This window comes from Syngnathus acus, chromosome 1 (genome assembly GCF_901709675.1).
Source record: "Syngnathus acus chromosome 1, fSynAcu1.2, whole genome shotgun sequence".
NCBI lineage: Eukaryota > Metazoa > Chordata > Actinopteri > Syngnathiformes > Syngnathidae > Syngnathus > Syngnathus acus.
In genome coordinates, this window is record NC_051087.1 from 17,832,504 (window position 1) to 17,858,673 (window position 26,170).

At 43.9% G+C, this 26,170-nt stretch overlaps 1 protein-coding gene across 1 annotated transcript in view; it reads left to right on the forward strand.

Moving 5' to 3' along the window:
* Positions 1 to 463: 463 nt before the first annotated feature.
* spcs3 (signal peptidase complex subunit 3) overlaps positions 464 to 26,170 on the forward strand; it is a 44,175-nt gene continuing 18,468 nt past the window's right edge. The window contains exons 1-2 of the mRNA XM_037255140.1: positions 464 to 703; positions 16,692 to 16,765. Coding sequence (XP_037111035.1) covers positions 561 to 703; positions 16,692 to 16,765 — 217 coding nt within the window. The 5' untranslated portion in view covers positions 464 to 560. The remainder of the gene's footprint in view (positions 704 to 16,691; positions 16,766 to 26,170) is intronic.

The following is a 26,170-nucleotide window of genomic DNA, read 5'->3' on the forward strand; positions in this document are numbered from 1 at the left end:
ATTGCCTGATTAAAAATAATGTCACAATAACGATGTGCTTTTTTCAAACATAAATAATAAACTAATTTAGTTCGTTAAATAAACAATCCCAGACTGTGCACCAAAAATAAAATTTCTAGATTTGTTTTTAGAAGTTTCTTCGCAAAGATCGTGACGTCATCAAAAGTGTTAGGACCCCGAGTCGATCCAAACAAGAGGACGCAGTCTGAATTTGGACACGGCAAATAATCACTAACCTCAAAAACTTCACACCGGAAGTTGTAATATGCCTCAAGTCAGAATAAAGAGTGATCTCCTTGATGTGCCGATGAAGCTAACCTCTTAAGCAAGTAATTTACGATTTTATTTTATCCGTTTAGATTAAGTGTGCACAATTTACAATACTTAAAATAAATATTAAGATACATCAGCATAGCGCGTACATGGTATTGTTTTATTGTGAAACACGGCGGGATGTGCTTTCTCTGTCATTTACAATTTGTCATTCTACACATACGGAGTTCGACACGTTTGTTAAATTTGAGTGTTTCTTATTTTCTCTTGTACCACCTTTTAAAAAAATGAACACCGTTTTGTCAAGAGCTAACTCCCTTTTCGCGTTCTCTCTGAGTGTCATGGCGGCCTTAACTTTTGGCTGTTTCATCACAACAGCGTTTAAAGACAGAACAGTTCCTGTGGACGTACGTGTTTCCAAAGTCATGCTGTAAGGTCCTTTGAATCTCTCTCTTTTTGAGATCTGCGATGAAGATGTCGCTCGGTGTTTGTCAGATTGCACTATTTTCTCAAATGTAGGTTTCAAGTGTTTTTTAGTAACTGTAATACGGCAATTGACCACCATTTAACAGGCTGTGCTTGGAAACGCTTAATCTGCAAATTAGACACCAAATGTTCAGTTGCAATGTTGAAATTGCGAAATAAACTCTCGTCTATGCTGTTACTTGCTGTAAATATAGCTGCTTTTGAGACTGATGTTCAGTGGTAAGGTCTGCAGACCATGGTCTTTAAAGTGATAAACTCATTTGACTACAGATGAGAGATATTAGACATTTAACACGGTATTTGTTGGATTTGATCCACAATTTGGGAAGCGCGCTATCCGCGCCTCACGGCAAAAGCCATAGCCAATCACCTGTTATCCAATTTACTCACTGCATGCTCGTTCTATTTCTTCAGTTTTAGGAACAGGCTAAGACACCGAAACAAAATTTAGACTTACGCAGGTTGGTTGAGTTCAATCACAATTCTTGTTAAGAAAGCTCTGTTTTCAGAGTTAGGGTTCGGGCCTTTTGTGCGACAATGCTCAAGAGCAGAAAGTCTCCATTCAGAAAAGGCAACGTTCAAGGTTCTTTGGTCAGCTTATATTCAGTTGCACATGCCAGTGTGGGCCGAGTTGGATGGGTGATGAGTCAGTGGTGTGGCAAGTCGCAGGAGAGTTTGATTCCATGGGAGTGGATGCTGGTTCCGTGAGAGCTGGTTCCGTGGGGGTGGGTGTTGATTATGGGCGATTCGGCGTGTGTGGGGGCTGTTGTTTTCCTTCCCGTCTTTCGGCCTTGGCGATCACGTTTGGCTGGGTTCTTGGTTGTTTTCCTCCTGCCGCTCTTCCTCTGGCACCGCTACCGGTTTTATCTCCAAGTGTCCTTCCTGTAAACCATTCTTGCACCTACATCCACTTCGCCCACTGTCGCACACCGCCCATTCATCATTCTTTCAAATTTGTCATTTTGTACGGAATTATGTGAACTTTTGGCTGTGACATCATCAATTTGTTAACCCTGACTATGCAAAGTTCTTACTCACCACTTACCATGCATTTGTTTGTTTGTTCTTTTGACACTATCTTTTGACACATATCTTTTCATTGTTAGGCAAAACATTTCCCTCTGTCCAGAACGTTCAGTAGTAATCCAAAGCTGGCATCTAGCATTAATCAAAACACAAGATATAATCAAGTACTGAACATTTTTAGTAGGGATGCACCGAAAATTCGGCCACCGAACATTTTCGGCCGAAAATGACCCAAAAGTGCATTTTCGGTTTTTGGCCGAAATACCTAAATCACCGAAACAACACGGCCGAAACTTGTGATGACGTGAGCAAACAGCGCAGCCAGCACGCGGGAAAACGGGATAAGAGCCAGCATGTCTGCGGTGTGGACTGATTTCACTATCTCAGAGAATGACCAACGGATAGCGATTTGCAAAACATGCAATGCTGAAATTTCAAGAGGGGGTGCATCTGCAAAAGGTTTCTCCACGTCGGGTTTAATTCATCACCTGAAATCCAAACATCCCGATCGCCATTCTGAATATGAGAAGAAGGCGACACAGAAAAGGAAACTGACACCGAGCACGCCCACTCCGTCTGTGGCGGACGTTTTTGAAAAGGCAAGAAAGTTCTCCAGTGATTCTGCCAAGAGAACATATTTAATTTTACAGTCTTTCAGCAGGCCAGTCAGTTATAAGCCTGTAAATTATTATTTAATGTACACATGAGTGGGGTCTAGTTAAATATTTTATTTCATTTTATTTTTTAATTTTAATTTATATTGTGCATTGTTGTAATGTCAGTGCTAAATAAATATTTTCATACTTTTGTAACTGGTTATTGCAATGCCTTGATTTTAGTGAGGTTAGTACACATGTAGCCATAAATGCTGTGGTTCTAATAACTGACATAATCATTTCTTTCGGTGTTTCGGTTTTCGGTTTTCGGCCTTGGTTTCCTCATTTTTGGTTTTCGGTTTCGGCCAAGAATTTTTATTTCGGTGCATCCCTAATTTTTAGACGACTTTGGCAGTGTCCGTGATTTAGAAAATAATCAGGCATACATTAAACAGTTCCTTAAGGGTCATTAAGCTATTCAGGCAATATATCAAAAAACATTTGTTATTTCAAAGTGCACAGAAATACATATCAGATCATAAAGTTATAAAAACCTTTGTCATTACCACCTATAAAAAATGTCTAGTTATGTCTTCTGTATTGATTTGGTGTGTAAGTATAATTATATGCTTAAAATGTTTCTTTTATTGATTTAATATGTGAATATACTTGTCTGCTTATGTACTTTATTCAATGAGGTTTGAGCATATCTGTTTTTGTAGCTAGGCAGGATTTTTTGTATATCGACCCCATTTCTTCTTTGACCACATTGAACAATTTAAGCAGAATTTTGTAGTGCCCAACCGGCATGTATTAGTTGTTGTTGTTGTTGTTGTTGTTAGTGTGAAGGCAAAGGCCTTCACACTTATGTTATTCTATTCTATATATATATATACAACAAATGTTGATATGAACGTAATGCGGCTCTTTGCCGGGTTTCATGCGGCTCCTTTACGTTCGGCTCGCGAGCCGCATGCGGCTCCTTGCCGGGTTTCATGCGGCTCCTTTACGTTTATATCAACATTTGTGGGTTTATTTGTTTGTTTGTTTGTTTTTGTGCGTGTTCGCTTCGCTTGAGTTCAATATGGTATTTTCGTCAAACGCTCTTTGCGGTACACAGTAAAAAAAATGTGGCTCTTAGTCTCTGACTGGTTGGCCACCCCTGTTCTATACCATTCACTTTATTGTGTGAAGGCAAAGGCCTTCACACTATTGTTATTGAACAACTTTATTACTATTTTTCTACTTATTCCCCCCACTTTTTGACACTTAACTAGTTCCACATACTTCAACCGATTCACTCCGTTCCACTTTTAACTTATTCCAAAATATTCATGACACCGTTTGTTAGAGTGGTGCTCACTCTAACTTATTTTTGCAAGAACCACACGGGAGACAGTATGCCCTTTTTGAGCGCTTGCAAGTGGAGAGTCATTCGTCGCTGTGCGTACAGCGATGATCGAATGAGGATTCTTGCAAGAGAGTATTTATTGAGAGAAAGCAGGGTGGGGGTGACATTGGACATGTTTGGTGATCACCTCAGCAACTGGTTAATCAGTGCGGAGGGTCCCAGCTCATTGTTTTACAAGGTCGTGGAAACAGAAACTAGTGGAGCATTTTAGATGACTAGCTAAGCAAGAATGTTTCCACACCATTTGGAAAGTTTCAACAACTGAATGGTTAAACTTTTCAGAGTCAAGGAAAGGTAAAAGTTTAAACAAAGTTAATAATTCTAGTCTACATTCCAACATAATCATACGATCAAGATAATCTGTAAACCCTAACATATCCTTCCTGTTTATCATATGATTATGCCAACCCCGATCAATCAAACATAAGTAAGAAAATACAATGAAGAAAGAAGAATAGTAAAAATAATAATAAAAAAGATCAATAAAAAAACAGATGATAGGGGACGGGTTGGGGATCGTGAAGGGTGATACATGATAAAAACAACAAACAATGACAGCAATCATTTCCAGTGAAGATGAGGTTTTTCCTCAATACTCCAGTCCAAATTTAGTGTGTGAGTGAAAAACCTGCGGGTAGATGTTTTAATGCAGGAAAAGTCTCACACGGTCCCTCTGCCTTAGGCGACCAGAATGCTATCAATAAAAAAAGAAAAAGAAAAGCACAGAAACAGTACATCATTGTATTCATCACTTGCGAGGCATTTTCGATGGTCAAATCATCAATTTTCTGTAAAACATGCACGGCTAAACAGCATCATCGCAATCATCTTTCCGCAGCGCGACATAGTCATCACATTTGACATGCCCGAGATGTTGTAGATCTTGATACAGGTATACTTCAAACGCGGGACAACACAGGTCGCAAATAAGCACAACACCAGCACAACAAGCACAGGAGTCACAAATTTCAACAGCAGTTGCCACCAGTTGCCAGAGAATAGCCATGAAAAGAAATCCCATTGACGTGGGACTTTGTCTTTTGACAGAGTGAATTCATGGCGTCGTTGATGTGTGTGTCATTTTCTCCTGGTATGTATGTGCAACAGGAAGTCCCAATAATGTGGCACACGCCACCTTGTGCTGCAGTCATCAAGTCCAGAACCATCCTGTTTTGCAAGACCATTAGCCTAATAGCCTGAATCTCCCTGTTTTGTCCATCATTGACCTGCAGCGAGAGATTCACAAAATATTGGAAACGATAGTTCAGTGTCTCTATGTGGAGTGCTTGTTTTCCAACTTTGATTCAAGGAAAAAGTGCATGAACAACTTTGTCTCCGACGGACCATACTTTATGTTCGTTTGGAACATTCGCACCCCAGACAGGGTCATGAGGGTCAAAGGTTGCAACAGCCCTGCGTCGACATCCAGAAGAGTTGTGTGCTGTCGTCAGCTGATGATGTTGTATCCTGTAGGTGTGGTCTGTCACCCACACTGGTGCACACACTCCTGTCCAGTTGGCGGGCAGCATCGGATAAACCTTGTGACCACAAAGCCACCAGCCATTCAGTATGAAGTAGGTCCCGTTTGATGGTGCAGCCATGTCGGTGGGAGAGCCCTCACCACTCGAAAATGATCTACGGGATGCCATGACGGCTTTGCAAATGGCTTTTGCCACTGTTAAGGCATCTGCACGTTTAGATGGAACTATTTCCATTTCAATATATATTGAGCTTCTTCGCCTTCACACGCTATTTCTCCAGAAATTGCATTTTCTAGTTATTATTCCGCTTCTTCTATTTTATTCACCTCACTTTTTTTACGCACTACTCGTTCAACATAATTCATCCGATTCACTCCATTCCACTTTTGACGTATTCCACATATTCCACATATTCACGAGCGCTTGCATTTTCTCATTCCAAAAATTTAGGACAAATTTTTCCCCATTCATTCTTAATGGCACATTCAACATTTCACATTTACGTTGTTCCAGTTTGAAATTCCCATCAATCAGCACATTCAAATCACATTTGGAAAGATTCTCGACATTCCCAAAATTGCCAAATTAAAAAATTTCACGTTTTCACGTTTAGAATTTCCGCAAAATTTCACAAAATTTCGTTTTTCACCTCTAATTTCTACATTTTTCCATTGATTCAACCCGTTCTAACTTTCAACTGTTCATCTTTTGCCTACCTATTCCACAACTTCCCACTTACCAAAAATTCACAATTTGCAAATTTGAAATTCACGCCGAATTCTCAAACAATTCGTTTTTCCCTTCTAATTTCTACATTTTTCACCGATTCAACCCGTTCCAACTTTCAACTGTTCACCTTTTGCCTACCCATTCCACAAAGTTCAGCACATTCAAATCACATTCGTAAAGATTCTCGACATTCCCAAAATTGCCAAATTAAAAAATTTCACGTTTTCACGTTTAAAATCTCCACAGAATTTCACAGAATTTCACAAAATTTCGTTTTTCACCTCTAATTTCTACATTTTTCAACTGATTCAACCCATTCCAACTTTCAACTGTTCATCTTTTGCCTACCTATCCCACAACGTCCCACTTACCAAAATGTCCAAATTTTCAATTTTGAAATTCACACCAAATTCTCCAAAACTTTGCTTTTCAACTCTAATTTCTACATTTTTCAACCGATTCAACCCATTCCAACTTTCAACTGTTCAGCTTTTTCCCACCTATTCCACAACTTCCCACTTACCGAAAATTCAAAATTTTTAATTTTGAAATTCACGCCATATTCTCCAAAATTTGTTTTTTCCTTTCTAATTTCGACAAACCGGATTCGGTTGAAGTTGGGAAATTGTGTAAAATGTGAATAAAAACAAAAAATAATGATTTGAAAATCCTTTTCAACCTATATTCAATTGAATACACTACAAAGACAACATATTTAATGCTCAAATTCATAAACTTTATTTCATTTTTCAAATAATTAACTTAGAATTTCATGGCTGCAGCACGTGCAGTAGAAGTTGTGAAAGGGCATGTTTACCACTTCGTTACATCACCTTTCCTTTTAATAACACTCAATAAACATTTTGGAAGAGAGGAGACTAATTCTCTTCGCTTCTCATGTGGAATTCTTTCCCATTCTTGCTTGATGCACCGCTTCAGTTGTTCAACAGTCCGGGGTCTTCCCTGTCGTATTTTACGCTTCATAATGCGCCACACATTTTCAATGGGAGACAGTTCTGGACTGCAAGCGGGCCAGGGGAGAACCTGGACTCTTTTACTTCGAAGCCACGCTGTTGTAACACGTGCAGAATGTGGCTTGGCATTATCTTGCTGAAATAAGCAGCGACGTCCATGAAAAAGACGTCGCTTGGACGGCAGAATATGTTGCTCCAAAATCTGTATGTACTTTTCAGCATTTATGTTGCCTTCACAGAAATGTAAGTCACCTATGCCATGGGAACTAATGCACCCCCATACCATCACAGATGTTCGCTTTTGAACTTTGCATTGATAACAGCATCCGGACTGTTATCAATGTCCGCTTCCTCCTTGGTCCGGAGGACACAACGGCCAGTGTTTCCAAAAACAATTTGAAAAGTGGACTCATCAGACCACAAAACACTTTTTCATTGTGCATCAGTCCATTTTACATGAGCTCGGGCCCAGAGAACCCGGCGGCGTTTCTGGATGTTGTTCATAAACGGCTTTTGCTTTGCATGGTAGAGTTTTAACCCGCACTTACTGATGTAGTGAAGAACTGTATTTACTGACAGTTGTTTTCTGAAGTTTTCCTGAGCCCATTTGGTGATATCCTTTACACACTCATGTCGGTCTGAGGGATCGAAGGTCACGGTAATTCAGTCTTGGTTTCCTGCCGTGGCGCTTGCGTGCAGTGATTTCCCCAGATTCTCTGAACCTTTTGATGATATTATGGACCGTAGATGTTGAAAACCCTAAATTCTTTGCAATTTTGCTTTGAGAAATGTTCTTAAACTGTTCAACTATTTTCTCACGCAGTTGTGGACTAAGTGGTGAACCTCGCCCCATCCTTGCTTGTGAATGAGTGAGGCTCCTTTTATACCCAATCATGGTACCCAATTAGCTTGATCACATGTGGGATGTTCCAAATAGGTGTTTGATGAGCTTTTCTCAGCTTTCTCAGTATTTTTTGCCACCTTTCCCAACTTCTACTGGAAGTGTTGCAGCCATGAAATTCGAAGTTAATTATTATTTGGCAAAAAACAATTAAGTTTATCAGTTTGAGCATTAAATATGTTCTCTTTGTAGTGTATTCAATTGAATATGGGTTGAGAAGGATTTTCAAATCATTGTATTTTGTTTTTATTTACATTTTACACAATTTCCCAACTTCAACCGAATCCCGTTTGTACATTATTCAACCCATTCCAACTTTATTCACTTTGTTCACCTTATTCACCACCTTCACCCCCACTTCCACGATGCTTACCCAATTCACCCCTACACCCCCACTTCCACAGTGTGGCGGCCATCTTGGATTGACCCAGATGTGCCCCAAAATGAACACGAAGTGAACCGGAAGTGCCCCAAAACATACAGGAAGGGCCCCGAAATGAACAGGAAGTGACCCAATATGAACAGCAAGTGAACCGGAACTGCCCCGATTTTAACAGGAAGTGAACCGGAAGTGCACCAAATCAAACTGGAAGTGACCCAAATTAAACCGGAAGTGCCCCAAATCAAAACGGAAGTGACCTAAATCAATTCTGCCAGATGTTCCCAGAAGACCCTCACAGAGCGTTTGGGTCTGCCAGGTCAGACCGACATCTTCCCCCACCATCGGAGCCAACCCACCACCAGGTGGTGATCAGTTGACTTCACCCGAGTGTCCAAAACATGCGGCCGCAAATCCGATGACACGACTACAAAGTCGATCATCGAACTGCGGCCTAGGGTGTCCTGGTGCCAAGTGCACACATGGACACCTTTATGCTTGAACATGGTGTTCATTATAGAAAATCTGTGTCGAGCACAGAAGTCCAATAATAGAACACCGCTCGGGTTCAGATCGGGGGGCCGTTCCTCCCAATCACGCCCTTCCAGGTTTCACTGTCATTGCCCACGTGAGCATTGAAGTCACCCAGTAGAACAATGGAGTCCCCAGAAGGAGCGCTCGCCAGCACTTCCTCCAGGGACCCCAAGAAGGGTGGGTACTCTGAGCTGCTGTTTGGTGCATAGACACAAACAACAGTCAGGACCCATCCCCCCACCCGAAGGCGGAGGGAGGCTACCCTCTCGTTCACCGGGGTGAACCCCAATGTGCAGGCGCCCAGCTGGGGGGCAATAAGTATACCCACACCTGCTTGACGCCTCTCACCGTGGGCAACTCCAGCGTGGAAGAGAGTCTAGCCCCTCTCGAGAGGGCTAGTCCCGGAACCCAAATTGTGTGTGGAGGCAAGTCCGACTATGTCAAGTCGGAACTTTTCTGCCTCGCACACCAGTTCGGGCTCCTTTCCAGCCAGAGAGGTGACATTCCATGTCCCAAGAGCCAGCTTCTGCAGCTGGGGATTGGACCGCCAAGGTCCCTGCCTTTGCCCGCCGCCCAGCTCACAATGCACCCGACCCCTTTGGCCCCTCCCACAGGTGGTGAGCCCATGGAAAGGGGGACCCACGTTTCCTTTTCGGGCTGTGCCCGGCCGGGCCCCATGGGCGAAGGCCCGGCCACCAGTCGCTCGCCTTCGAGCCCCACCTCCAGGCCTGGCTCCAGAGAGGGGCCCCGGTGACCCGCGTCCGGGCGAGGGAAATATATTTTTTTCTTCTTGAGGGGCTTTTTGAGCCGTGCTTTGTCTGGCCCCTCACCTAGGACCCTTTTGCCATGGGTGACTCTACCAGGGGCATGAAGCCCCAGACAACATTGCTCCTCGGATCATTGGAACACACAAACCCCTCCACCACGGTAAGGTGACAACTCACAGAGGGGTAACCTTTTTAAACCGGAAGTGACCCCAAATAAATCGGAAGTGACCTCAGCTAAACCAGAAGTTCACTAAATTAAACCGGAAGTGCCCCAAATAAAACGGAAGTGACCTAAATCAAACCGGAAGTGACCCGAATAAACTGGAAGTCCATCCATCCATCCATCTTCTTCCGCTTATCCGGGGTCGGGTCGCGGGGGCATCAGCTTTAGGAGGGACTCCCAGATATTCTTCTCCCCAGCCACTTCGGGGGATCCCAAGGCGTTCCCAGGCCAGCTGAGAGACATAGTCTCTCCAGCGCGTCCTGGGTCGGCCCCGCGGTCTCCTACCGGTGGGACATGCCCGGAACACCTCCCCAGTGAGGTGTCCAGGAGGCATCCTGATGAGATGCCCGAGCCACCTCATCTGGCTCCTTTCAACGTGGAGGAGTAGCGACTCTACTCTGAATGTCTCCCGGATGACAGAGCTTCTCACCCTATTTCTAAGGGAGAGCCCGGACATCCTGCGGAGAAAACTCATTTCGGCCGCTTGTATCCGGGATCTCGTTCTTTCGGTCACGACTCATAGCTCGTGACCATAGGTGAGGGTAGGAGCATAAATCGACCGGTAAATTGAGAGCTTTGCCTTTTGGCTCAGCTCTCTCTATACCACGACAGAGACCTTATTACTGCCGACGCTGCACCGATCCGCCTGTCGATCTTGCGCTCCATCCTCCCCTCACTCGTGAACAAGACCCCAAGATACTTAAACCCCTTTCACTTGGGGCAGGATCTCATCCCCGATCCGGAGAGGGCATTCCACCCTTTTCCGATCAAGGACCATGGACACGGATTTGGAGGTGCTGACCCTCATCCCGACCGCTTCACACTCGGCTGCGAGCCGCTCCAGTGAGAGCTGGAGATCACGGCCTGAAGATGCCAACAGCACCACGTCGTCTGCAAAAAGCAGAGACGCGATGCTGAGGTCCCCAAACCGGACCCCCTCAACGCCTCGGCTGCGCCTAGAAATTCTGTCCATGAAAATTATGAACAGAATCGGTGACAAAGGGCAGCCTTGGCGGAGTCCAACCCTCACTGGGAACGAATCCGACTCACTGCCGGAAATGCGGACCAAACTCTGGCATCGGTGATACAGGGACCGAACCGCCCTTATCAGTTGGCTCGGTACCCCGTACTCCCAAAGCACCCCCCACAGAACCTCCCGAGGGACACGGTCGAACGCCTTCTTCAAGTCCACAAAACACATGTGGACTGGTTGGGCGAACTCCCATGCACCCTCGAGGATCCTGCTGAGGGTGAAGAGCTGGTCCACTGTTCCACGGCCAGGACGAAAGCCACACTGTTCCTCCTGAATCCGAGGCTCGACCTCCCGACGGACCCTCCTCTCCAGCACCCCTGAATAGACCTTACCAGGGAGGCTGAGGAGTGTAATTCCCCTGTAATTGGAACACACCCTCCGGTCCCCCTTCTTAAAGAGGGGAACCACCACCCCAGTCTGCCAATCCAGAGGCACTGTCCCCGATGTCCACGCAATGTTGTAGAGACGTGTCAGCCATGACCGCCCCACAACATCCAGAGCCCTTAAGAAATCCGGGCGGATCTCATCCACCCCCAGGGCCTTGCCACCGAGGAGTTTTTTAACTACCTCAGTGACTTCGACCCCAGAGATTGGAGAGTCCGCCTCAGAGTCCCCAGGCCCTGCTTCCACAATGGAAGGCGTGTAGGTGGAATTGAGGAGGTCTTCGAAGTATTCTCCCCACCGACACACGACGTCCCGAGTCGAGGTCAGCAGCACGCCATCTCCACTGTAAACAGTGTTGACGTTGCACTGCTTCCCCCTCCTGAGACGCCGGATGGTGGACCAGAATTTCCTCGAAGCCGTCCGGAAGTCATTCTCCATGGCCTCGCCAAACTCCTCCCACGCCCGGGTTTTTGCCTCAGCAACCGTTGAAGCTGCATTCCGCTTGGCCACCCGGTACCTGTCAGCTGCCTCCGGAGTCCCGCAGGCCAAAACGGCCCGATAGGACTCCTTCTTCAGCTTGACGGCATCCCTTACCGCCGGTGTCCACCAGCGGGTTCGGGGATTGCCGCCACGACAGGCACCAATGACCTTACGGCCACAGCTCCGGTCGCCCGCTTCAACAATGGAGGCGCGGAACAAGGTCCACTCGGACTCAATGTCCCCCGCCTCCCCCGGGACGTGGGAAAAGCTCTGCCGGAGGTGGGAGTTGAAGCTCTTCCTGACAGGGGATTCTGCCAGACGTTCCCAGCAGACCCTCACAGAGCGTTTGGGTCTGCCAGGTCGGACCGGCATCTTCCCCCACCATCGGAGCCAACCCACCACCAGGTGGTGATCAGTTGACAGCTCCGCCCCTCTCTTCGCCCGAGTGTCCAAAACATGCGGCCGCAAATCCGATGACACGACTACAAAGTCGATCATCGAACTGCGGCCTAGGGTGTCCTGGTGCCAAGTGCACACATGGACACCCTTATGCTTGAACATGGTGTTCATTATAGAAAATCCGTGTCGAGCACAGAAGTCCAATAATAGAGCAATATACCAAAAACATTTATTTCAAAGTCCACAGAAATACATATCAGATAATGAAGTTATAAAAACCTTTGTCATTACCATATATAAAAATGTCTAGTTATGTCTGCCTTATTGATTTGGTGTGCAGGTATAATTATATGCTTAAAAAGCACTGGTGTCAAACTCAAGGCCCGGGGGCCAGATATGGCCCGCCACATCATTTTATGTGGCCCGCGAAGACAAATTGCGCATCAAATTCGTGTCATTACGAGAATTGCAAATTGTCTTCACTTTTAATATTTTTTTTTTAAAATATTTGACCAGTTTTTACTCGTCTGATTTGAAAACGAGTTATTTGTCAGTTTGTTTTGTAGCTTTTACTGTATATAATATGAGGTGCTCATACATTTATTTGGGTTGACAGTCATAATGGCCCTCCAAAAGAAGCTATGACAACAATGCGGCCCGCGAAAAATATGAGTTTGACACCCCTGCTCTAAAGCAATGTAAACGAACATTTGGAGCAATACTACATTGTCCTAAAGGTTAGACACATGTGATCGTTCATTTCTCTTGTTAGGAGACCCACTTACATCATCAATGACTCCTGTACCACTGTAACCAACACATGTACACGGACATAAAACAGGAAGTGGTATCGCCTGAAAACGGCCTTCAAAATAAATCACCCTACCACAAATCAAAGCATGGCTGAATAACATAAATAACATGGAGAATTCTTAACACATAATGTAAATATGTTTTTAGAACAGTTTTATTATTATAAAAAAAGTTCTATAACAAAGTACAACACTAAATATGTTTTTAGAACTCTTATTATTATAACAATTCTTTTCATAAAAAGGTACAAGTGTACGGACTGCAATTGTGTGGGAACTCCTTGCCTTCTGCTGGCGTGTGGGCAAGTTTCGTGCCATAATTCCTCAATTTAGAAGTTTTATTTTGATTTTTAAATTTGTTTTTAATTTGGAAAAAAAATCTGCGATGTAGTGAAACCGTGATAAACGAATAGCGATGTAGCGAGGGATTACTGTATACCGTAATTTCTGGACTATAAGATTCAAAATTCAAGAATTTTTATTCGCCATGTTTGAGCGTGCCAAACAAGGAATTTGACTTCCTCTGTTGACAGCCTCTGTTCAACATTTAGGTGACTAACAACCCTCAGGACATGTGTGAAAAATGACAAATATTCTCAAACACCCTCTGATCTTAAACTCCCAGGAGGGCAAGGAAAAACTCAAAACTCCAACTAGGGGAAATGAGAAACCTTGAGAAGAGACCACAGATGGGAGGAACCCTCTTCTAGGATGACCAGGCTGCAATAGATGCAGAGTGGACACATAGTACATATAATATAGACCAGGGGTCCCCAAACCTTTTCCTGTGAGGGCCACATAACCTTTCCCTTCTCTGATGGGGGGCCGGTGTCAGTTTGTAACAGAAAAAGTGTGACGATCGTAGGGGAGCTTAAAAAATTATTGTTTTCCAGAAAGCCACATATAACCAAATAACGGTTATTTAATAACCCTTTCCAGGTTCTTTACAGAAAAAAAGTCAGGAAACAAATAACACTATTAATGAAATAAATAATAACTAAATAACCCTCTCTGAGTTCTTCACAGAAAAAACTGGAAATAAATAATAACTAAATAACTCTCTCTGGGTTCCTCATAGAAAAAAAAGCCATGGAACATTAACTTTCTGTTGTGCCATGCACAATCTTAACAGATAAAAGTTCAGCTCAGTTGTCAGAGCAGAATCTCTCTGACACATATGAGCAGTCTCTTAAAGTTCTTGTGTTCCTTCCTTATAATCCTTTTGTAGGTTCCAGTAGGCTTGTAGACACCGCTGTCTTTTTTGTTAAGGTTTGCTAGTGCGTCATAGTCTGGAGTAAAATTTGTTGTGGCAATTCTTAGGCGAGATCCGAGGTGTTGGTCCGTTTACCTCGATCTGTGACGGGTTGATGTTGACGTTCATGTGGCTGAACGTCACGTCGCGTACGTCGAGCCAAATTGGCCACTCTCTTTTAAACGCTCGGCACTGTGTCCACCTTGCTTTTCCTTGGGCGACTCATTTTAATGGAAGGATTCCAGGGGAAGGTTTGTGGGTGGCTTTAGCGCAAAACTGCATCTGAAAGCTCAGCGCGCGAATTACAAGAATGCTGTCGTCACAGCCCACGCTCTAAATTCGGGACTGATACAAATAGAGCGCGAGTGCGCCATGTCCGTACTACTGAGTACGTACAGTGTACGTCGTACACGCACTTGTGAGTGTGCACCGAGCTTTCTGACACGGCTTCCGGTAGTAAATGCGCAGGCGAGCGCTTCCCCATCTACTGGGGAAACGCAGTCATTGCAGGCAAAATGACAACAAAAAAAAAGTTTAATAATACAATTTGTTCAGGGTTGGCGAGCCGGATTAAACGGTCCCGTGGGCCGGATCCGGCCCGCGGGCCGTAGTTTGGTGACCCCTGATATAGACAATTCAAAAAAGGCGTGGAGAGCAGGATGTTATTGCACAGCAATGACTCTGAGACTCTAAGAGTGATGTGAGTTCATCAGAGCGACAGCCTGGGGAAGAAGCTGTCTCTGTCTGCTGGTTTTGGCGTACAGAGCTCTATAACGCTGTCCGGAGGGGAGTAGTTCGAACAGACTGCAACGGGTTCAGCTCCAGGTGGTTTTGGCTGCACCAGTGGACCAGCCGCTCCACCTCCTGTCTGTGCGCAGTCTCGTCACCGTCCCGGATCAGTCCGATGAGAGTGGTGTCGTCTGCATACTTCAGGAGCTTCACAGGAGAGTCACTTGAGGAGCAATCGTTAGTGTAGACAGAGAAGAGCAGTGGGGAGAGGACGCACCCCTGAGTTTTTATTTTGTGTTGTTTGATTGTATGTATGTCATGTACTATGTCTTGTCACTGTGGGATAGTGGAAACGTAATTTCGATTTCTTTGTGTCTTGGCATGTGAAGAGGTTGACAATAAAGCAGACTTTGACTTTGACCTCACTAAGCCGCTACTTTTTGCTCAAGTTTTGAACCCAGAGGCTTGTCATCTGGTGTGGCGTATCTATTGATTTTTTGTGATTTTTGTGATAACTTGATCACTTTTATACACTCGTTAATAGGCTGTGGACCGCTGTTGTGCGGCACCCCTTTGCTGGGCGGAGGGATATGTGACACGGTCACTGGGGAGAAGAGTGGTGTGGAGATCACATGTCCATCCGCCAGGCAAATAGTGCCGTATAACTCACACAAAGAATTGACAGAACGAGATCAAGACGGACATGACTGAAGAAAGGAAGCTTTTATACACAAACCCTCATTATGGGGGACAAAAGAAATGCACAAGATGCCGCTTTTAAATTAAAGGCAGTCGATTTGGCTCTTAACGTAGGAACTACAGCTGCTTATGCATTGTAGAGGGTTTTTCCGGTCACTAGGGGGCACCAGGCTATTGTTGATGGCATCTTGTTGCGTTACCCTTTTTTTATTTCCTGGTCACGTCTACTCTGGAGACGTGTAGCTCGCTAGTTTCATGTAACTTAGGTCTTTGTGCATGAATAAAATTACCATGAACCGACCGTCATCATGGAAAATGCTAGAAGAAATGCATTAAAGCGACAACGAAAGAGAGACTGAGAAAGTGTTTGGCGAAGTATCAAGTATTCCAATCGGACACTGAGAAGGAAGACTTCAATGGTTTCAGTGCACAGGAGGAAGATGAAGACAGCTCTTAGGGACTTTTCCTGGTATTTTTTTCAACCAGCCCTGTTAGTGCTGTGCTACCGTGTTGCTGCTTTGTTACCGCCACGTCCCAGTGACTTTTACCGATATGTTTTTTTTATCCAGCCCTATTACTTCCGTGTTGCTGCGATATTATTGCTGCGTCACAGGCAGTGTTTGGAAAGAAATGTTAAAGTATGTTATTAAAACTTTAAAAAGGCTTTTTGTGTACCGTCTTTCTTTATAAATAACTCGCGTGCACATGCGGCTTTTAGTACGGTGCGGCTTATTTATGAATAAAACAAAATTTTCCTCAAATTTTTGCTGGTGCGGTTTATAATCGGGTGCGGCTTATAGTCCAGAAATTACGGTAGATAGGTAACTTCGTTATACCACATTACTTTTGACCAGCAATGCACAGGCATCTTGGTTTATAGAGCTGAGTTGACCTGGACGTCACTTCCACAACCTGAGGAAGCAGGCCTGATTTTGTTTCACCTAGATTTGTGAAAAGTGTTCTTCAACCTGTTTATCTCATTTAAATTGTAAAGTTGTTGAAACAGTTTTGGCCCTTAATACCAGCGGTCATTGCTCAGGTCCTAATTATTCATGTTGTGTTTCATTTTGTTCATTCTTTGTGATGAAATGGCAAAATATATATATATACTTTTTTTTAACAGGAGAAATGTTGACGACTTCACTGGACCCAGAGAGCGCAGTGATCTGGGTTTCATCACATTTGACCTCTCAGCTGATATCCTTTTTCAAATGTCTTAATATAGGTATATTCTCCCATTCGCTCCAAAGCTTTTTTCTTTTATTTTTTTATATTAAACATACCTGACCTGGGCGCTTTAAAGATATGCCAATTCTCAGGTCCAGACTTGTGACACGCCCACCACGCGCAAGAAGCCGATAACGTACACAACAATTTAATGTGAATCCTTGAATTTTGAGTGGCCCAAATTCCCAGAGTATGGTGTTTCAATGAAACATGATCCACACTGATCTATTTGGAAAATAAATCAGATTTCAAAATGTTAAATTGCATAGTTGATCCAGAATTTACACTGATTGTCGCCAATGATGTGTGTGCCACTCCTCTAACAGGTTACTTTGAAAGAGCTTGTGTTTTTGAATTCAGTATTTAATGAATAGAATATAAGTAATTTGACAAGAATACTATACTTACTATATGACTGTAATTTTAGGTGTTGTTTCACCAGGTGCCGGTATAAATATAATACCTTTTAGCCATCAAAAAATGACACACCATAATTAACAAATAGCGGTATTTGGCAGGAAAAATAAATGGAGAAGGCAACTCTGTTAGGTGGGGCTGGGACGTAGCGTGGAGCACGTGTCCAAGTAAGGGCAGGTGTATCAGCAACATTTGGGAAGGGTGTTGGGCCAGGTAGTTATAGACGCTTGCCAGACCGGGCCAGTACAAATGTATCTCCACCTAACATGCACAACCTGAGCCATGATTGGTATTGAGACATGTCGTAACACGTGCTGAGGGCTCAGGTAACAGAAGAAGTAGAATGCTTTTATTGTCATTGTACAACTGGTATACAACGAAATTAAGATATTCCACAAGTGCGAGGCTGCTGCCATGCTAGGTGCTGCTTGGCTCCACTGGAAGCAATTTAGGGTTCAGTGTCTTGCTCAAGGAAACTTGCTCAAGGTTACCAGGGGTGAGTATTGAACCCACTCATCGTCCACAACCAATTTTACTTTTCTTTACAATACTATACATACAGTATGTTCCGAAATAGTACCTTCACAAAAATCTTAAAATCACCAAAAGTTGTAATCAGAAAATAACATTTTCAAACACTTAACATTTCCACACATAAACATTGCTAAACACAATTGAACACAAAAATAATGCCTGACCTACTATTAGTGTGACATCTACTGTAATGCAGTCTTAAAGGAGCACCAGACAGGAGTCAGTCTTTGTTGATTATGGCGTCATAGTGTTTTCCATAACCACATTTCCCACGAGTGCCAGCGCGCAGTTTCATAAAATCCTGAGCTCTCGTTCACCTGCAGTTGGACTAAATTACTTTTCTGTTTCCATGAGTGGCTGTGTGGAGGATGCATGCAATAGCACTGAGGTGACGAATATAATTGTGTTTAAACAATGCTGTATATTGATGTTAAAAATAAACGTTTGTTTTTGGTTTTGTACCGTATTCCATTGTAACATTCGGCATTATGTGCTGCCTATCTCGTAGTACATAGTGGCGAGAGCAGGTGACGCAAAGGAACTACTTAACCAGTTTAAATCTCGCTCTCAAGCTTTGCCACCCCCATTGTTGTTAATGTTATTTTTATTATGTTAACATCTTGCAGCCGTTTTATTGGATGTTGTGGAGCTTATGCCAGTAGTATTCGCGCATAGGCAATTGCATAGACTTCTGTTTTTGCAAGGAAAGGGGGAAGTGATGCACAAGAGTCCCTGCATTACTATGCATTGCAGTGGGAAGCTATAAAACTCGCGGTGAATTTGAACACCGGCGGGGTTGACAGGAAGCAAACTGTCTTAGATTGTGGCAATGCCTTGGGGCTATTCGTGTTAAGGGTGAGAAATATATGTGGTTATTTTTGTTACTTTTATATTATGAGTTATTTGCCGTGTTGTTTCATTTGGAATATAAATCTGCACGTCTTTTCTTTACCTATACCAGGGGTGGGCAAACTTTTTGACTTGCAGGCCGAATTGGGTTCTAAATTTTGACCAGGGGGCCGAACCAGGAGCAGATGGATATAGTGTTTGTGAAGTACCGTATTTTCCGCACTATAAGATGCACTTAAATACTTGAAATTTACTCCAAAAACCACAGAGCAGAGCAGAGCGCCTTATATATGGATCAATTGATGAATTTGTTGATCCATACTGGTTGTACACAGCGCTCTGCCAAAATGTTTCAGTACGTTTCAGTACGACTAGTAAATTACAAGGTCGCATCGCTTTCAGCATTACGGCAACCGTGGTCAGGGGCGTTACCGAAGTAAGGTTCTACTGGTCGATTAAAAAAGAAAAAAAACGTTTTTCTATAGGCTAGAACAGGGGTGGGCAAACTTTTTGACTCGCGGGCCGAACTGGGTTCTAAATTTGGACCGGAGGGCCGAACCAGGAGCAGATGGACGTAATGTTTGTGTGAAGTAATATAAGCGACCTGTAAAGGTCATTGCATAAAAGATTTTGGCCTTTAGTAGGTAGTAAAGCATGGATATTCCAAACAAGTTTTTTGAAAACAAATGCATTTATTAACAGCATTAAAAAAAAAAAAATTCACTAAAAAACTGTTATCAGTGATTCTCATAAAATACGACACTGTTATTATGAATAACAGTCTCCATCACTTCAGTGCCTGCAGGTCAGATTAATGAAAGATGTTTATCTTATGAGATCACATCAAACGGTAAACATTCTGACCAAATATATCATCTTGAAGAATCGGTGAAAGCATACATCCAAATAAAGTAATCAAAACGGCAACACGGGGAGGGGTATCTGAACATCAGAGCAGAGTTTTAACTCACAAACACCTGATAACAGAGGTGAGGAAACGGGAAACACTTCCTTAAAGTAAGCCTTAAGAACTTTACAGGTTAAGATTAGTCGCAAACAGGTGGTGCATCAATGTCCTTGAGCATCCTGCATTGTTTGAAAATGAGAATGGTCGCTAGTTTCAATCCCTGCTATGTGTACGAATCATATTCAAAATGCATTTTTTTACAACAAACTTGAGAGCCTCCCCTTCATTTTCAGTGGGAACAGTGTTGTTGGTCTCCCTTTTTTGCTAGTGCGTCATAGTCTGGAGTAAAATTTGTTGTGGCAATTCTTAGGAGAGATCCGAGGTGTTGGTCCGTTTACCTCGATCTGTGACGGGTTGATGTTGACGTTCATGTGGCTGAACGTCACGTCGCGTACGTCGAGCCAAATTGGCCACTCTCTCCTGGTCCACCAACACCGCATCGCTGGCGAAGAAGGCCCAGCGCCGCCTGTAATTCCTTCGGAAACTCAGGCGAGCGGGGGCTCCTCCGGCCGTCATGACTACTTTTTACCGCGGCACCATTGAGAGCGTCCTCTCCAGCTGTATTGCTGTCTGGGGTGGCAGCTGCACTGACTACGACTTGAAGGCCCTGCAGCGCATAGTGAAAACGGCTAGTAAGACTATTGGTGCTTCTCTCCCCTCCTTGAAGGACATTTACACCTCCCATCTCACCCGCAAGGCGACCAAGATTGTGAGTGATGTGAGTCACCCCGCTCACTCTTTGTTTGAACTTCTGCCCTCTGGGAGGCGGTACAGGAGCCTGCGCTCCCGCACCACCAGACTCTCCAACAGCTTCGTACTCCAGGCTGTTAGGATCCTGAACTCGCTCCCCCTTTCAGCGTAGCGTCCTGTTCTTGCTGTCTGCTGTATGCACACTGGCTCGGTTTTGCCCCTCTTATTTAATGGGTTATTGGTCTATTATTTATTCATCGCTCATTTTATTTTATTTATTATTTATTATTTATTATTTATGGTTTGTGCCTTCTTGTTTTTGTTTTGTGTCGCCTACTTGTATGTCTCGTCACCGTGGGATGGAGGAAACGGAATTTCGGTTTCTTTGTGTGTCTTGACATATGAAGGGATTGACAATAAAGCTGACTTTGACTTTGACTTTGTTTTAAACACTCGGCACTGTGTCCACCTTGCTTTTCCTTGGGCGACTCATTTTAATAGAAGGATTCCAGGGGAAGGTTTGTGGGTGGCTTTAGCGTAAAACTGTATCTGAAAGCTCAGCGCGCAAATTACAAGAATGCTGTCGTCACAGCCCACGCTCTAAATTCGGGACTGATACAAATAGAGCGCGAGTGCGCCATGTCCGTACTACTGAGTACGTACACGCACTTGTGAGTGTGCACCGAGCTTTCTGACACGGCTTCCGGTAGTAAATGCGCAGGCGAGCGGTTCCCCATCTACTGGGGAAACGCAGTAATTTCAGGCAAAATGACAAAAAAAAAAGTTTAATACAATTAATTCAGGGTTGGCGGGCCGGATTAAACGGTCCCGTGGGCCGGATGTGGCCCGCGGGCCGTAGTTTGCCCATCCCTGGGCTAGAATCTATCACATCGCTTGATTGACATCCAGGTAAGCCTGTCGGGAAGCAATCACAGTGAACCGCACATGTGCAATAGACAGTGACCACACCCCCTCACCGCAGCAAGTTTGGCTGGACATACACAAGCCCGACACCAAAGCTAACAAGCTAATCAACGCATGACGCATCAACGCACGCACTCGCTTTTTTCTTTTAAACTAAAGAAAGTTTTTGACCATCAAAAATGAGTGGGGTTGCTGGACCAAGTAAGAAGCCAAACCGTATCACTTACATCCCATCGCTTGATTGACATACAGGTGTGCCTGTTGGGAGGCAATCACAGTGAACCATCCCCCCCACCCACCGCAGCAAGTTTGGCTGCACATACACAAGCCCATCACCAAAGCTAACAAGCTAATCAACGCATTACGCAGCAACGCACGCACTCGCTTTTTTCTTTTAAACTAAAGAAAGTTTATGACCGGGTTGCTGGACAAAGTAAGAAGGCAAACTGTATCACTTGCATACGGAATGGGAGTTGGACTTTTTTACCTCATTGACTGGGTTGACATTCCCTTTAGCACAGCTCCACCTAGTGGATGCGGAACAAAACCCTAGTCAACCCCATTTTGATGCAGTAGCTTCTATTCTATGCGCCTTTTAATCTGGTGCGCCCAATATATCAAATAATTTCATAAATAAAAAATTCAATGAAGTCTTCTAATCCAATGCACCTTATAGTGCAGAAAATACTGTAATATAAATGACATGTAAAGGTCATTGCATAAAAGGATTTGGCCTTTAGTAGGTAGTAAACCATGAATATTAAAAAAAAGCTTTTTGAAAACAAGTGCATTTATTAATCAGTGATTCTATCTAAATATGACACTTTTATTATAAATAACAGTTTCACTTCACTGCCTGCAGGTCAGATTTAATGAAATATGTTTATTTTATGAGGCGAAATCACACCAAACGACAAACATTCTGACCAAACACATCATCTTGAAGGATCAGTAAAAGAATACATCTTAATAAAGTAATAAAGAAATCAAAACGGCAACACGGTGACGGATATCTGCAAATCAGAGCAGAGCTTTAACTCACAAACACCTGGTGATAAAGGTGAGGAAACGGAAAACACTTAGTCGGCTTTAAGAATTTTAAAAGTTAGGATTAATCGCAAACAGGTGGTGCAGCAATGTCCTTGAGCATCCTGCTTTGTTTGAAATGAGAATGGTCGCTAGTTTCAATCCCTGCTATTTGTACAAATTATTTTCAAAACAGTATTGTTGGTCTCCCATTTTTGCTAGTGCATCATAGTCTGGAGTAAAATTAGATGTGGCAATTCTTAGGATAGAGCTGAGGTGTTGGTCTGTTAACCTAGATCTGTGACGGACTTTGTTGATGTTCATGCGGCTGAACGTCTGCTCACACACACAGGTCGAGCCAAATAATGCCAGGAAACAATGCTTTATCAAGTGAAGCGGAAAAGTCTTTCAGTTTAATAGGCTTGAAATTCGCCAAACAATATAGAGTTACCGTATTTTCCGCCCTAAAAGGCGCACCGGGTTATAAGGCGCACCTTCAATGAACGGCCCATTTTAAAACTTTGTCCATATATAAGGCGCACCGGATTATAAGGCGCATAAAATAGAAGCTATACTGCAACAAACTGAGGTTGACTAGGGTTGCGGTATGCATCCACTAGCCAATAACCAACGAGCCCTCTGTAAACAATCGCGTTTCTCAAACGATCTCCTATAAAATGATCAGAACTGACTAAAGTTCGATCTAACGCATTGGTACTACTTACCTATGTTTCCCTTCCATATCGATCCGTAGATTTACTCGAAACATTAACAGAGCAGCCTATTTTGACATGAAATAGCCTGGTACGTATAGCAGCTATCGTTATAGCATTAGCCATCCGCAAAGTCTCACGAGCCTCAGCTCGCAATCTCCCATGAGCCTCAGCAAAGTGTAAACAATCGCGTTTCTCAAATGATCTCCTATAAAATGATCGGAACTGACTAAAGTTCGATCTAACGCATTGGTACTACTTACCTATGTTTCCCTTCCATATCGATCCGTAGATTTACTCGAAACATTAACAGAGCAGCCTATTTTGACATGAAATAGCCTGGTACGTATAGCAGCTATCGTTACAGCATTAGCCATCCGCAAAGTCTCACGAGCCTCAGCTCGCAATCTCCCATGAGCCTCAGCAAAGTGTAAACAATCGCGTTTCTCAAACGATCTCCTATAAAATGATCGGAACTAACTAAAGTTCGATCTAACGCATTGGTACTACTTACCTATGTTTCCCTTCCATATCGATCCGTAGATTTACTCGAAACATTAACAGAGCAGCCTATTTTGACATGAAATAGCCTGGTACGTATAGCAGCTATCGTTATAGCATTAGCCATCCGCAAAGTCTCACGAGCCTCAGCTCGCAATCTCCCATGAGCCTCAGCAAAGTGTGAACAATCGCGTTTCTCAAACGATCTCCTATAAAATGATCGGAACTGACTAAAGTTCGATCTAACGCATTGGTACTACTTACCTATGTTTCCCTTCCATATCGATCCGTAGATTTACTCGAAACATTAACAGAGCAGCCTATTTTGACATGAAATAGCCTGGTACGTATAGCAGCTATCGTTATAGCATTAGCCATCCGCAAAGTCCCACGAGCCTCAGCTCGCAATCTCCCATGAGCCTCAGCAAAGTGTAAACAATCGCGTTTCTCAAACGATCTCCTATAAAATGATCGGAACTGACTAAAGTTCGATCTAACGCATTGGTACTACTTACCTATGTTTCCCTTCCATATCGATCCGTAGATTTACTCGAAACATTAACAGAGCAGCCTATTTTTAAATGAAATAGCCTCGCGGGTACAACAGCTATTCGGTGACGCCCCCTGACTACAGTTGCCGTAATGTTGGGAAGCGATGCGACCTTGTAATTTACTAGTCGTACTAAAACGTACTGAAACATTTTGGCAGAGCACTGTGTACAACCAGTATGGATCAACAAATTCATCAATTGATCCATATATAAGGCGCACTGGCCTATAAGGCGCACTGTCGGCTTTTGAGAAAATTTTAGGTTTTTAGGTGCGCCTTTTAGGGCGGAAAATACGGTAGTTCCATAAAGTCAGACTGAAGATGGATCAGTTCTAACTGCAGCTCCTGTTGTGCTGCTTTAGGATCTTGTGACAGGGGACAGGACACCAACTGAAGTGACTTTTTTGAAAATCGGAGAACTGACGGCAGAATTCTCTATGTAGGTCATCCAGTGATTTGCTGTATTTCTTCGCGTTTTGGGGGGCCTCTTTCTGCTTGGCCAATGTGGGGAAATGAGCAAAGACTTTGTTTGAAAGTTGTCTGGAGAAAAAGATCTGCTTGGATTTGAAGGATCTCACATCTGTGTACAAGTCATGTACAAACTGATCTTTCCCCTGTAGCTCCACATTCAGTTCATTCAAGTATGAAAATATGTCCACAGCATATGCAAAGTCAGTTCTTGTCCCTCAGCTCAGAAAAGTTGTTGGATTTCCCCATCAATTCCAAAAATTCGCTTATCTCCTCTTTTAGCTCCCATAATCGTTGGAACACTTTACCCAAACTTAACCAGCGGACACGAGAGTGGTAAAGCAAGTCCTGGTGATCCGCATTGGTTTCCTTCAGAAACGTAATAAACTGACGATGATGAAGTCCCCTCGCTCGTATGACGTTAACAAGTTTTCCTACTGGATTAACGACATGATTTAGATGCAATACAGATTTACACAGAGATTCCTGATGAATGATGCAGTGAAGGAAAATAACATCCTCTTCAGGATTTACCTCTTTAACCTTATCCTGGATTCTTTTCAGCAGCCCGACGTGTTTTCCAGTTAAATTTACCCGCTCAGTGGCCTAATGGTAGAGTGTCTGCCCTGAGACTGGAAGGTTGTGGGTTCAAACCCCAACTGGGTCATACCAAAGACTATAAAAATGGGACCCATTGCCTCCCTGCTTGGCACTCAGCATTAAGGGTTGGAATTGGGGGGCTAGATCACCAAATAATTCTTGAGCGCGGCACCGCTGCTGCTCACTGCTCCCCTCTCCTCCAGGGGATGGATCAAAATCACATGGGGATGGGTTAAATGCAGAGGACAAATTTCACCACACCCAGATGTGTGTGTGAGGATCATTGGGATTTTAACTTTTGGCGATCCATCCGTGGTGACATTGCCTAGTTTACTTCAGGGTAGCTTCATTCTTTCGATGACAGCAGACCCCCAGTCATACAAGTCCTCTCCCATGGCCAAAAATTCCTCTGTTATGTCAAAATCTTCGTTAATCCCTCGGATAAAAATAAGGAGCTGAGCAGTGTCTCTGATATCGTTATAGTAATCCCTCGTTTATCGCGGATAATTGGTTCCAAGACCACCCACGATATGTGAAAATCCGTGAAGTAGTGTCACCCCCTCATTTTTAACATATACCGTAATTTCCGGACTATAAATCGCGTTTTTTTTCATAGTTAGGGTGGGGGGGGCGACTTATAATGAGGAGCAACTTATATGTGAATTTGTTCAAAAATTGTCAAAAAAAAAAAAAAAAAAGTGAAACCGCGATAAACGAACCGCGATGTAGCAAGGGATTACTGTAATTTGAATTTCAAGTGACGTCAGCAGCGCAGCGCGGCGTGGCGCGGCGGTTGTTTACAAAAAGGACAAAGATTGATCACAGGATGACGAAGGGCCCCACGTACTACCGGCATCATTAGCGGCTTTGTTTCTAAGTGACACGGAGGACGAAGAGTTCGAAGGATTTAAGGATTTGGAGTGACACAGAAGGTTTGAAAAACTATTATGGCTTTTACGCACGCCCGGTCCTACTCTACGGAGCTCTCTTTCACCTCCGTGGGTTGAAGTCGGGGGCCGGCGCTCGGCCGGGTGGCTGTCCAGGGACGGTGGATGGGGCTCGGACATGGCTTTTACGCACGCCCGGTCCTACTCTACGGAGCTCTCTTTCACCTCCGTGGATAGAAGTCGGGGGCC